The sequence below is a fragment of the Trachypithecus francoisi genome, unplaced genomic scaffold (genome assembly GCF_009764315.1).
Source record: "Trachypithecus francoisi isolate TF-2019V2 unplaced genomic scaffold, Tfra_2.0 Lachesis_group0, whole genome shotgun sequence".
Taxonomy (NCBI): Eukaryota; Metazoa; Chordata; class Mammalia; order Primates; family Cercopithecidae; genus Trachypithecus; species Trachypithecus francoisi.
The window spans coordinates 180,622,190-180,634,775 of NW_022681453.1; the positions used below are offsets into that span (position 1 = coordinate 180,622,190).

Genomic DNA, 12,586 nt, shown 5'->3' on the forward strand with positions numbered 1-12,586 from the left:
TTCAAGCTAGGGACTGGCACAACTAGCAGTCTTCCTTGCTCTTTTGTCCTTCACTAAAGCAGCATCTGAGATGTCTGCTCCATAAATGGCTCCAGTGGGGTGAACAAGCAGCTGACCCTGACCACAGAGACCATTAGCTCCTGCCTTCAGATCAGTAAGGCCTATGATCTTGTTGCACAGGTGAGGCAAATGGACAAGTAAAAGTGATCAAGCATTTAATGCTGAGGTCCTAGAGAAAACCAGGACTCCCAAAAGAAAGGGTGAAGAAAAGAAGGGAGGGAGGGACAGGAGGGGTGAGGGAGCTCCATTAAACCTCTGTAGATTAAAAGAGCTGTCCATCGTGCAAGAGACAAAACGAGATATTGGTAAATTCCCTTCTTAGAAGCCATTAAGGAATACTGGAAGCTTTACCAGCAGAACTTTCTGTGATAATGGAAATGTTCTACATCTATGCTGTCCAATACGCAGCCATCAGTCAGAGGTGGCTGCTGAGCACTTGAAACGTGTGCCATTGAAGAACTGAGTTTTAAATCTTATTTCGATTAAATGTAAGTAGTCTCATGTAGCTAGAGGTCTCCATATTGGACAGCATAGTTTTAGAATCTGTATTTTCTTATCCCTTTTCATCTATTGTTTCTTAGACAAATGCAAAAAAGGGAGTTTGGAATCCCTTTCCATCTGCTATGGTTTGAAGGCTTGTGTCTCCCCCAAAATTCATCTGTTGAAATCCTAACCCCTAGGGTGACAGCGTTAGAAGGTGGGCCTTTGGGAGGTGATTCGGTCATGAGAGAAGAGTTCATGTTGTTTGTAAGCATCCAGTCTACGATAGCTTGTTACAGAAGCCCAAACAGACTAAGACACAACATTTTAAACATTCCGTCACTTCTGAATGATTTCAAATTGTTCTGAGAGACCCTAAAATTGCTTAATCATATAAAAGAGGTATTCAGTGTCATTTGTCAGATTGCCACCAAAATTCTGAGAATTCAGCCAATGAGTTGCCAGCAGTACCCTCTCTAAAAGAATAAAACTGGGTGTTGTTTTGAGTAGAATCAATCTTTATTTAGTATAAGCGTAAAGATTTTGGTGTGCGTTTCTCTTTCCAAGTGGTTGGATGAACCAGGACGTTAGGCTAGATGACTTCTGAAATCCCTTGTAACCACATGGTTTCAGAGCCTACAGATGTCACTGGGTTAATCTTGCTTCCTGTTGTGTTGCATCCTAACCAAAATATCAAAGCACCTCTCCAAAGCCCTCTGGCTCACACCCAAGGGCAGGAAAAAGTCAATAAAGTTGTAGTGTTTCACCATCAGAAACCTAGATTGGCGGGAGGAACAATCAAACAGCTTCAAATCACCTCACTCTTCACATATTGCTATGGATAGAATTCCCACTCCTGTCTCCTCCTTCCCACCCCAACAAACAAACCCTTTAATTCCCCGGAAGCAGCCCACACATCCCCTAGACCTCCCCAAGTAAAGTCTCTCAATGTCTCCATACAGGGGTGGTGTCTGCACTTGGCAAGCAGGGGCAAGGTCTATCAGTTGGCCTCTCAACCTATCCATACACTCCTGTGCACTCAACCACACAAATGGGAACAGTGGCTTCAGGACACACAGCCTTCAGGACAGAAGACACCCACAGAGCATGCTCTCCTGAGTCAGAGTGGATGTGAAACCAACCAGTGTCAGCCAGGGTGCCAAGTCAGCCCATCTCTCCAAGGCCTCCTTTCTCACCGTCCAATGCTCTAACATGCCCTGACTAAAGCCCCGACATGCTTGGGGAGTACAGATGCCATGACAACGGTGGGGGAGGAGAGTTAGGGAATATCACTGGTGTCAGCTATCACTGGAAGTTCTGTAAACACAGGCAGGTCATTCACAGCTAGAAGGGGTGAGGAAGAGCTGCACCCCCTACTCTTGGGGCTGTCCAGACCCAAGTGGACAGGGGTAAGACAGGGCTCTTACTACCACAAGGCCACACGTGAATTAATGTGCAATTATCATTGTAAGGGGATGGGGAAAAAGTAAAAACCCAAAAAATCTGTGATTTGGGCAGCTTCCAGCATGGATATTAATATATACACTCCTCAAAACTCAGTATCTTTTGCTGTTCATTCAAGACCCCGTATGACTATAATGAATTTAAAGTACTGTATTAGACAATCATACTCCTCCATGACCAAATTTGCATAAGACTTTATCCTAAAATTTGCATTTTAATTTAGAATTACCTAGCAAGGACAATAAGCCCTAACCATATGCCAGTCTAACCACAGTGTCTTCAAACTCTTGACACAGATGAAGATTCACAGGCACCTACTGCTATCCTCAGTGTGGCCACCACTGTTTGGTCTCAGTCAGCACAGGGTCAAGCACAGGAGATGGGAAACCAAGTCATTAGTAAGCACCAGGGGAGAGTCAGACCCGGGGTCCTAGAAGCCCAGAGAAAGGATTTCTAATGCGATAAGTATTGTAAACTATTTCAAATACATCTACATATATCCACATTTTCTCGCTTTTGTATCCATAGATGGGGAAAAAAAGTTGCCATGCTTTCCATATATTAGATATGTAAAATACCAGGAAACACTTCCCTTTATTTTCTCAACTTCCCACTTGGAGTTAATCAAGAACAGAACACAGGCGGGGCACAGTGGCTCTCGCCTGTAATCCCAGCACTTTGGGAGCCCAAGAAGGGTGGATGACTTGAGGTTGGAAGTTGGAGATTAGCGTGGTCAACATGGTGAAACTGTGTCTCTACTAAAAATACAAAAAATTAGCCAGGCATGGTGGTGCGCACCTGTAATGCCAGCTACTCAGGAGGCTGAGGCAGGAGAATTGCTTGAACCTGGGAGGCAGAGGTTGCAGTGAGCCAAGATCACGGCACTGCACTCCAGCCTGGGCGCAGAGTGAGACAAGAAGAAATAGAAAGGAAAGAAAGGAAGAGAAAGGAAGGCAGGGAGGAAGGGAGGGAGAAAAGGAGGGATGAAGGGAGGGAGGGAGGAAGGGAGGGAGAAAAGGAGGGAAGGGAGGGAGAAAGGAAGGGAGGAAGGGAGGGAGAGAGGAAGGGAGGGAGAGAGGAAGGGAGAGAGGGAGGGAGGGAGGGAGGGAGGGAGGGAGGGAGATGGAACAAGGGATCAAAAATGACCCAGAGAGAAGGACAAGTGGCTGACTGGAAGGAAGACAAAACACAAGAGAGATCCCCAAAATGTTCTAAGAAACAGGCCCCCAATCAAACATTCTCACAGTTGCTTTAAAAATAAAACAGCCCAAACATAGAATAGGTCTATGGCCAAAGCCTGGTCTTCCTAGTCCCTCCTCACAGAGATGTAAACTGCCCACGAAAACGAAACATGTACAAGTTCTGTACATATGAATGTACAGGAAAAAAAGACGGGCAGGACGGACCTCCAAATGGAGTCATGTGTCTCTCTGCATTTTCCCACATTAAAAAGTGCCTGGAGGGATTCCACAAACCCAAATGGTAGCATCAGATTATGTCTGGGGGTGGGGTCTGGGGTGATCTTTTAAAATACTTTCCTATCTTCTGAATGTTTTATATGGTGCATAGATAATATTCATCATCTTTTAAAATGCTACTTCCATGGTAGAAAAAAAGGGCCTTTGCAAGTTGTTAGAGATGAGCTGGCACTAAGAATACATTTGCAGTAAGGATGGGGAATGCCAGTCAGAAAACGGCCACCTGAACCAAAAAGGCAATCCCTGAGCTCCATCAGGTTTGGAGGCACCACATTCCACCTCCCCCACCATTGTCTAGGTGGCTGCCAAGTGCTACCTGAGGAAGTGATAAGCATCACTATCTGTCACACATTTATCCTTCAGGAATGAAAGGTCAGGGAAGAAGACACTAAAGCCCAATTAGCATCACAGCAGACTCATAAGCTATTATACAAGTCATCTCCACAAATGAGTCCACCTTCCTTGTCCAGAAAAAAAAAAAAAAATCCAAATACTATTGAAAATATTGTAAGTTTCCATCAAGTCTGGCCTTTAAAAATTTTCTCATTCACAATCAAAGCCAATGAAACTAAAATTTTCTTGTATGAATGTCTTTTAAATGTTCCCTAATCACTTGACTTTTGTCCCTTTTAACCCACTTTTCACAAAGGTCAAAAGTAACTTGAAAACAGCAGTATTCATACATTTCTCCATCTCCCGACCCCACTCCCAAATATTGACTTTTGTTGATTTTGAATGACCCTACATTCTTTGATGTGGTCGCTTGAAAATAGTAGGGCCTATCTAAAAACAGACTGATAGACATATAGCCATGAACGGATTAAAAAGCAAAGTTGTTTTCCTTGAGGGGTTTGTCAAAGCACCAAGGGTGGCCAAGAGTCTGAACTTCCAAGAAGCAGCCTTACTGCAAATCAGCACCTGCTGCTAAGCCCCCAACTCCGAGGAGTGCCTCACGTCAGCAAATGGCTTTCACTTCACTCTCCTGCTTGAGCTGTATGACAACCTTATGAGACAGAAATCATTTCAAAGATGAGGAGACAGAGGTTCAGAAAGAACAAAAATGGCAACAAGTATGCTCAATACGTCATTGGCAGAGCAGGGATTTAAACAGGTCTTCTCACTCTGAACCCCACAATATCATTTCTAAACCAGAATGTCATGAATTGAAAGATGGATATATTCAACTCATCAGAAGACACTGTTCATTCAAAGTGTACAGGAACTGCCCTCCCCTCCACCGCCAAAATGCTCACCTTGTATAAGCTTACATCCCCAAAAAATGAGTGCAAAAGGCTGATGTAATTTTAAGAAATATCACTTAAAAAAACTGTAGAATCAGAATCAATTTAGAAGACTGAAGGAAGATTCCTTTGATTACATAAAGATTGCAGACATCCTATTCCAGAGCTGTTTCCTCTGCAATATATGAAAATATGGGACTCTGGGGTTTGGGGGTGAACCTTTCTATTCAAATTATGCCAGTAAACTAGCATGGGAGATGGAAAGAAGAGAGAGCATGCTAAGCAATTTGGGCTTTTGTCCCAGCTTAGCCACTTAACAGCTGTGTGACTTTCAGCTTGTCATTTAGGTTCAGTTGGCCTCCATTTTCTAATTTATAAAAATGGAACTAACACCGCCTACCTCACAAGCCTCTGTGAAGAGTAGCACAATCATGGATGAAGCTCACACAAGTATGAAGTATTACTTATCATTATTTCTGCCAACAGGCCAGTTCCTGATTCACCCTCAGTGCTTACTGAATTCCTATAACACCGCTGTTCCTATCCGAGAAGTTTCCTAACACCACCCACTTGATAAAAACCACAAGAAGCCAGGCTCGGTGGCTCATGCCTATAATCCCAGCACTTTGGGAGGGCAGAGCAGGAGGATCGCTTGAGCCCAGGAGTTGGAGAATAGCCTGGGCTACGTGGCGAAACCCAGTTTCTACAAAAATTTAGCTGGGGATGATAGTGTGCACCTGTGCTCCCAGTTGCTCAGGAGGGTGAGGTGGGAGGATGGATTGAGAGCCTGGGAGGTCAAGGCTATACCACTGATTGCACCACTGCATGCCAGCTTGGGCAACAGAATGAGACCCTGTCTCAAAACACACACACACACACACACACACACGAATCTAACCCTTGCATTTCTTGCATTTACGACCTTCAAAGTCATAAACAAGTAGATTCTCATAACAATGGTCTTTATGAATCTCTCCTACCACTTTCCCCATCAATGCTGCTTTAATTTTTATAATGCACTAAATGCTGGATGTTTTGTTTTGTTGTTTGTGTTTTCAGAGGAAGTCTGTATTCTAGTCTTCCTGGCAGACCAATCCCATACCCCGGTGACTCCACCTCAAGTAACACAGGAAGCCACAGGATGAACCTGTGTGACATGGAGAAAAGCAAGATTTTGTCTGTTTGTCAGTTTCTGTCCATGCAGAATCAGAAACTGTCCTAGAAGGGACCCCACCACCCACAGAGGGAAGCACATGGTGGCCCTAGCTGACATCTGTGAGGCTACATGTCACAGCAAGGACAAGAAAGCAGGAGACCCAGGTTTCAGTCTTAGCATCACAGCCTCCTGGTTGGGGCTCCCTTGTGTATAAACCAACGGAGGCTGGGCGAGATAGCCAAACCTCTAGATTTCAAAGGTCAATACATTTTTTTCTTTTTTAAGTCTGGGAATTGACTTAGGGTTATTCACACTTTTGATTTTTACAAGTAAGAATAGTAAGAACAAAAAGTACCATAATTCCACTTAAATAGCTAAAATGTAAAGACAGAATCAACTACTGATACACACAACAGCATGGATGAAATTCAAAAGCTTTTTTTTTTTTTGAGACATGATCTTACTCTGTCACCCACCCTGGAGTACAGCGGTACAATCTCAGTTCGATGCAACCTCTCTCTCCTGGGCTCAAGCAATCCTCCCACCTCAGTCTCCTGAGAAACTGAGACTACAAGTGTGCGCCACCACGCCCAGCTAATTTTTTGGGTATTTTTTGGAGACAGGGTTTCACCATGTTGCCCAGGCTGGTCTCGAACTCCCAGACTCGAGAAATCTGCCTGCCTCAGCCTCCCAAAGTGCTGGGATTACAGGCGTGAGCCACCACACCCAGCCTCAAAAACTTTTTGTAAGTAAAAGAAGTCTGATGTGAAAGGTCATATAATTCTACCTATAGAACATTCTAGAAAAAGCAGAACTACAGATAGGAAACCAATCAGCAGTTGCCAGTTGCGGAGGGGTCAGCGAGGAGACTGATCATAAAGGGGGTAATAAGGGAACCTGCTGCTGGCAGGGTGGAATTGTGAGTACAGTGGTGGTTCCACGACTCTATATATTTGTCAAAACTCATTGAACTTTACGCTTAAAAAGAGTAAATTTTATTGCATGCAAATTATACTCCAATAAAACTCAATTTTTAAAAAATGCAATCAATATTCCATTCTACCATCTTCTACAATAAAAAGGAAGAATATTTTAACCATCCAAAAGCAAAGCAACATAATTTTTGAAAAGAATAGTCATTTATTTTGAATAAAGTTATCTTTGGGAATAATTTCCTCCTTGTTTTTCTCATTTCACTCTGGACTGGGGAAAAACTTCATCAGGTAGTGACTAGGGCAGGTCTGCGTTTTGAAACCACTGGCTGGGTCATCCTTAAAGCCTTTTTCAGCTCTACAGTTCTATGTATCTGGCTATCCTGTAGTTCCTACTAAAATGAGTTTGAATTATAGCACCATTTTACCTGCCTAATGTTTGTTCCAGGGAACACAATTTCATTTTTTTTTTCCCACCCTGAACACGATTTTACATAAGAGTTTTTAAAAGGCAAAATTCCAAGCAGCTGTAGGGAAAGTATTCTCTATAGTCTACTGTAAAGGGATCTGATCTGCTGAGAATAAAGAAACACAGTGAAGAGGAGGCTTGGCATATATTCCTAATAACCATGATGCAAATTAAGCAGCAAGACTATAGTTGATTAGATACCAAGTTTATATTCACTTTGAGCCTATCTGTTTTCACTATTTAACTTCTGCTTAAGCAGCTTTGAATTTGATAATGCTGTCATTGCATAATAAGGTCTGTTCATAGTTTTAAAATTATTATTCCCTAGTTGATCATGCTAGCTAGGATATAAATGAGTGATAATAGCACTTTCATCTCCATTTCTCAAATAAGAAATTCTCCAGGCCTAAACTTCTAAATTATTTATTTTGATTCTAATATTAATAGATTAGTCAGTATTCCTAAAGCTAACCAGAGAATATCAGGAATTCAAACTCTGCTTCCAACAATCTTCAAATTCTTTTTTTTTTTTTAACTACCATTAGGACGCCTTTAATTTTCCTTCTCTACAATGATTCATCAAAATATTAAGGTACTTAAAGTTGGTTCCCCTACCTCAATTCCCACTCCCAAAATAAATTCCAGATGAATCAGTGATTTAAATATAATAATTAACCTATAAACTCCTTGAAAACAGTGAAGAATATTTTCATAATTTTGGACCAGAGATACCCTTTCTAAATATCATACAAAACCAAAAGCCAAAAATAAAAATACTCATAAACTTGACTGCAAAAACTTAAATATTCTACAAAGCAAAAATTTTATTCAAATTCAAAATACAAATTTTATACTAGGAGATAATATCAACAGTACAAGTGACAGACCAAAAAAAATCCTTTGTATATAAAGAGCTACTACAAATCAAGAGGAAAAAATGAGCTCAACAGAAAAACAAGTGAAGGATACAAACTGGCAGTTTGCATTAATTTTAAGAACGGCCAATAAACAATTGAAGACATACTTGGCCCCAGTCATGATTTTAGACATGAAAATAAAAATAATGAGGTATCCAATTTTGATCTGTGAGAATAGAAAAACCTGAATGTTAATAACACCCATTAATGAGAGGGGGAAACAAACCCTTACAGAAGCGGTGGGAATACAAGTAAGGGCAACTGTTGGAGAAGACAATTTATCGACATCTATGAAAATTTCAAAGACACATTCTATGATCCAGCAATTCCACTGGTATAAATTCATCCTACAGATATACACCTAGAGGCATAAGAATATATATGCACAAAGACGTCACACACTACAGCATTATATGTGACAACAACAATAAGGAAACAACTCTAAATTTCCATGAGTAGAAGACTTAAATAAAGCACTGACATCCATTCCTAAGAACACCATCTGGCCATCCAAAAAGGAACGCAAGTAAATCCATGTGCCTAATATAAAAAGAGCTCCAAAATTTGTTAAGAAAAAAAAAATAAAAAAGGAGAAAACAGCATGTATGTGATCTCATTTGTATAAAAACATGTATTTATGTAGATACAGTTATATACACATACACATACCAAGACATACTAACTCATGCCTAGAAACATATGCAAGAACAGTTAAGAGCAACTGTCTCTAATGAGCACATAGGACAATAGGTGGGGATAAGTCCTTTTAGTTTTATCTTCTTCCATTCTGGTTTATAAAAAGTAAAGACACATATAAAAAGACAAAAACAAATTGCACTTCCTATATGTATATAAAGTACCAATTAAATGTTGAGAACTCCTACTATAATTCCTGGAAAATAAAGAAGGCCAGTTAGAGGAAAATGCTTTAGAATTAGGGCTGTACCTACAGTTCCTGAAGATTCGACTTAGGGCAAGTTAAGTGAGGCATTACAGGTAAGTGCCACCGTCCTAAGCAAGTTAAGGAAAAGGGGATGTCTCTTTAAAAAAAAAAAAAAAATTATGAAGAAATTATTTGAGTTTGTAGTTGGAGGCAGAACAGCCAGGTGTATCTAAGAAAGACATTTCACATGGCCCTGACCCAGAAAGCAGGCAGGTTCTAGCAGATGGAATCATGAGAAGTTTCTACCAGATGCATGGAATATGGAAAAAGATAGCAGTTGACTACAATAACTATATTTGAACTAATGATATAAAGGAGTAGCCCTTGGAACATTAATTTTAACAAATATTTATTGCCTTAGATAAATGCATTTTAAAATTATTTCCTGTATTGTAGTGACTGTAAATCCTCCACAATAATCCATGAAAATGCCCACCTCCTACCTCCTGCACACCTAACACAAGATCTCACAAGATCCTCAGGAGAGAATAAATCATACTTGGATGCCAAATTACCCGAGAACATTTTTATACCTAGGAATGCAGAAGCTCCTTGCAAAGTACATAAGCAATTCGGGGACTAGGTTTTATTTAAGGATCGGTGATGGCTACTAGTCTTCACAAACGGTAAATCTGACAACTCTGTCTCCACAATGAAATCATCCCCTAGAGCTTCACAATAGACCAATTAACAGCTGCCTAAAGTGACAACAGAATGCAAAAGTGTCTCTCCAGATTTGGTTCCCATAGTGTCTGCATGCCTTCGTATTCCACCTACAAGACAATCCTACTGCATTTCTCCCGGCTTTAAATTTATGTGCAGCAGGACAAGTAGGAATTCCACTGCAGTGGGCAACTTTAAAAATAACATGAAAAACACCTTCCCCACAGAAACAAATAAGGGGGCTGAAAGCCATGCTGGTTATTCAAATGCCTCCTTCCTTTCTCACGGTGACTTACCTTAGAATTCATTTCCATGTGATATTTGGCACAAGCTCGAAGCTGAGTCACCCAGAATTGTTTCTCTTTTGCATCAGCAGCTAAAATAGAGAAAACAGAGAAAGAAATGATTGCAGAGGTTGTTCCAAAACACATCCAACTTATTTCTACACCCACCTAAGGGGGTGGGGAGCCTGGGGAGGGAGAGGTAGCGAGAAGGTAGGGAAGTGAGCACAGATCACAGCGTTCTCAAGCGGCCTGTACTTACACCAAAACAGAGACTGCACTGACTCTCCACGGAACATCCTCTCGAGTCATATGAAAAATGGATCCTGAAATACCCATTATAAGAATAATTTTGCCATTTTTTAACCTCCTCTGAAAAAAATCGTTTCTATAATACTTCTTTAAAAAGGCAGCAAGGAAGGAACCACGTGCTTATTTTCAAATGCCTCTAACCTTGTGTAGCTAATATGAGTATCAAACGGCATCTTTTTTTTTTTTTTTTTTTGGAGATGGAGTCTGACTCTGTTACCCAGGCTGGAATACAGCAGTGCCATCTCCACTCACTGCAAGCTCTGCCTCCCAGGTTCACATCATTCTCCTGCCTCAGCCTCCCGAGTAGCTAGGACTACAGGCGCCCACCACCACGCCTGGCTAATTTTTTTGTATTTTTAGTAGAGACGGGGTTTCACCGTGTTAACCAGGATGGTCTCGATCTCCTGACCTCGTGATACATCCGCTTTGGCCTCCCAAAGTGCTGGAATTACAGGGGTGAGCCACCGAGCCTGGCCTCAAAGGGCACTTTTCCAGGCCCTTTTACTATCTACCAGGACTGTATTGTGGTGTCACTAGCATTTACAAAATAAGTATTCAGTTGAATTACCATTTTAGTATGTTCTCAAAGATTCATACGATTAGAAAGAGCAAGATACCAAATGCTGCCTTAGAGAGCCTCAAATTTCCCCCAAAGAGATGTTAAAGTGCAAGTCGTCATGTTGTACAGTCATATCCTTCCGTCTATAACCTACCTCTCAAATAATATATATAAAGTTATTCTTAAATATCATGGGCACACAACAGGTTCTAACGAAATCTAAATCATCAATTTAACCACATAAATAACTGCATAAATATGATAACACTAGCTGCATAAATGTTGACTATGAAAAAACAAAAACAAAAAAACAAAAAAAAACAACAACAACGATTCCTTGGAAATGATAACTGTTTACAAAACTGGGCCTCGGTGTCATTTGTCCCTCAAATCTGATTTTGGCTTGAACTTTTAGGTGAAGAAATCTAGAGTTACTAAATGAGAAATTCTTTGGCTTAGTCCCATTTAAGGCATGAAGACGGCTTCCACAAACCCCAAATGATTCGTCTGTCAAGAGGTCTGTTGAGCAAGTCTGATTTACAGAGTGTGCCAGGTGAAATGAACTTCCAAAGACAAAGGACTTTGCAGAAATTAGGGCCTTTTTCCTTAGTAAACTTGAAGAATCGCCAGTTTGGGGCAGTCCCATCCAAAGGCTTTGCATCAGAAACACTCCCAAAAGCTGTGCGTCTCATGATATCATGATCCAGCTCCTACTATGTGCAGGTAAGATGGGAAATGAGACACCGACAGCCAGTTCCTTGTGGGATAGACTAGGAACAAGCCAAAAACATGCAGAAATTTATCCTGACTTTTTTTTATAGTTAAGCTTTAGCTAAATTTAGCAATTGCGATTATTCCAGGCAGATCATAAAACCTCTATATTTGCTATTAAAATTGCCCTCTAAAAAAAACCTAGGGCTTAATAATCCAAAGGATATTAATGATTCAATGGCAAAACAAGATGGCTCAATTGCCAAATTAGTTGTATTTTTCTTTTGTATGGGTTTGTGTCATTTTATAAACCACAGCAGATTGGAAAGTGCCATTAGGTTTTTGGTCTGCTATTGTTTCTGCACTGACAATTTATTAAGCAATAAATGGCAAAGCAAAGCCAAGGCCCATATAAATCTAGCCAGCTGGAATGCACACTGCATGAATCTCAAGAGAACATGAATCTTATCACATTCCTGAAAAAATTTTATCAACTATAGACATTTTTACTTCCTAGGTTTTTGGATTGTTTTATAGATTCTGAAATATGACTTGTATATAGATAATAAACATTAGCTTATTCCACATCTCTTGGGTAGTAAAGCTTGGCAGAAGAATGGTGAAAATTGGGCTGAGAAGTGAGGAATGTAGACCGAAAGTCGGACTTTGCAGAGGCAACTCATTATGGTCACGAACAGATAGCAAGCGGCCATTTCTTCGTACCTAGCTCTTACTTAGTCAAAAGAAAATGTTGCATAAAAAAGGCAGAATTTTCAACCACCTCTCAATACTTAATACATACTACTTTTCCTCAGGCCTTGATAAATAATATAGACTCTGCGTGTCCGTGTGTGTGTGTGTGTGTGTGTGTGTCCGTGTCTGTGTGTGTGTGCGGGCACGCACATGTGGGCATTTGGATT

At 40.8% G+C, this 12,586-nt stretch overlaps 1 protein-coding gene across 4 annotated transcripts in view; it reads right to left on the reverse strand.

The window, feature by feature from the left end:
* OSBPL10 (oxysterol binding protein like 10) overlaps nucleotides 1–12,586 on the reverse strand; it is a 331,754-nt gene that overhangs the window by 217,190 nt on the left and 101,978 nt on the right. For all 4 annotated transcript variants that reach the window (XM_033212888.1, XM_033212886.1, XM_033212887.1 and 1 more), the window contains exon 3: nucleotides 10,100–10,179. In XM_033212888.1, the coding sequence (XP_033068779.1) occupies nucleotides 10,100–10,179 (80 nt within the window). The remainder of the gene's footprint in view (nucleotides 1–10,099; nucleotides 10,180–12,586) is intronic.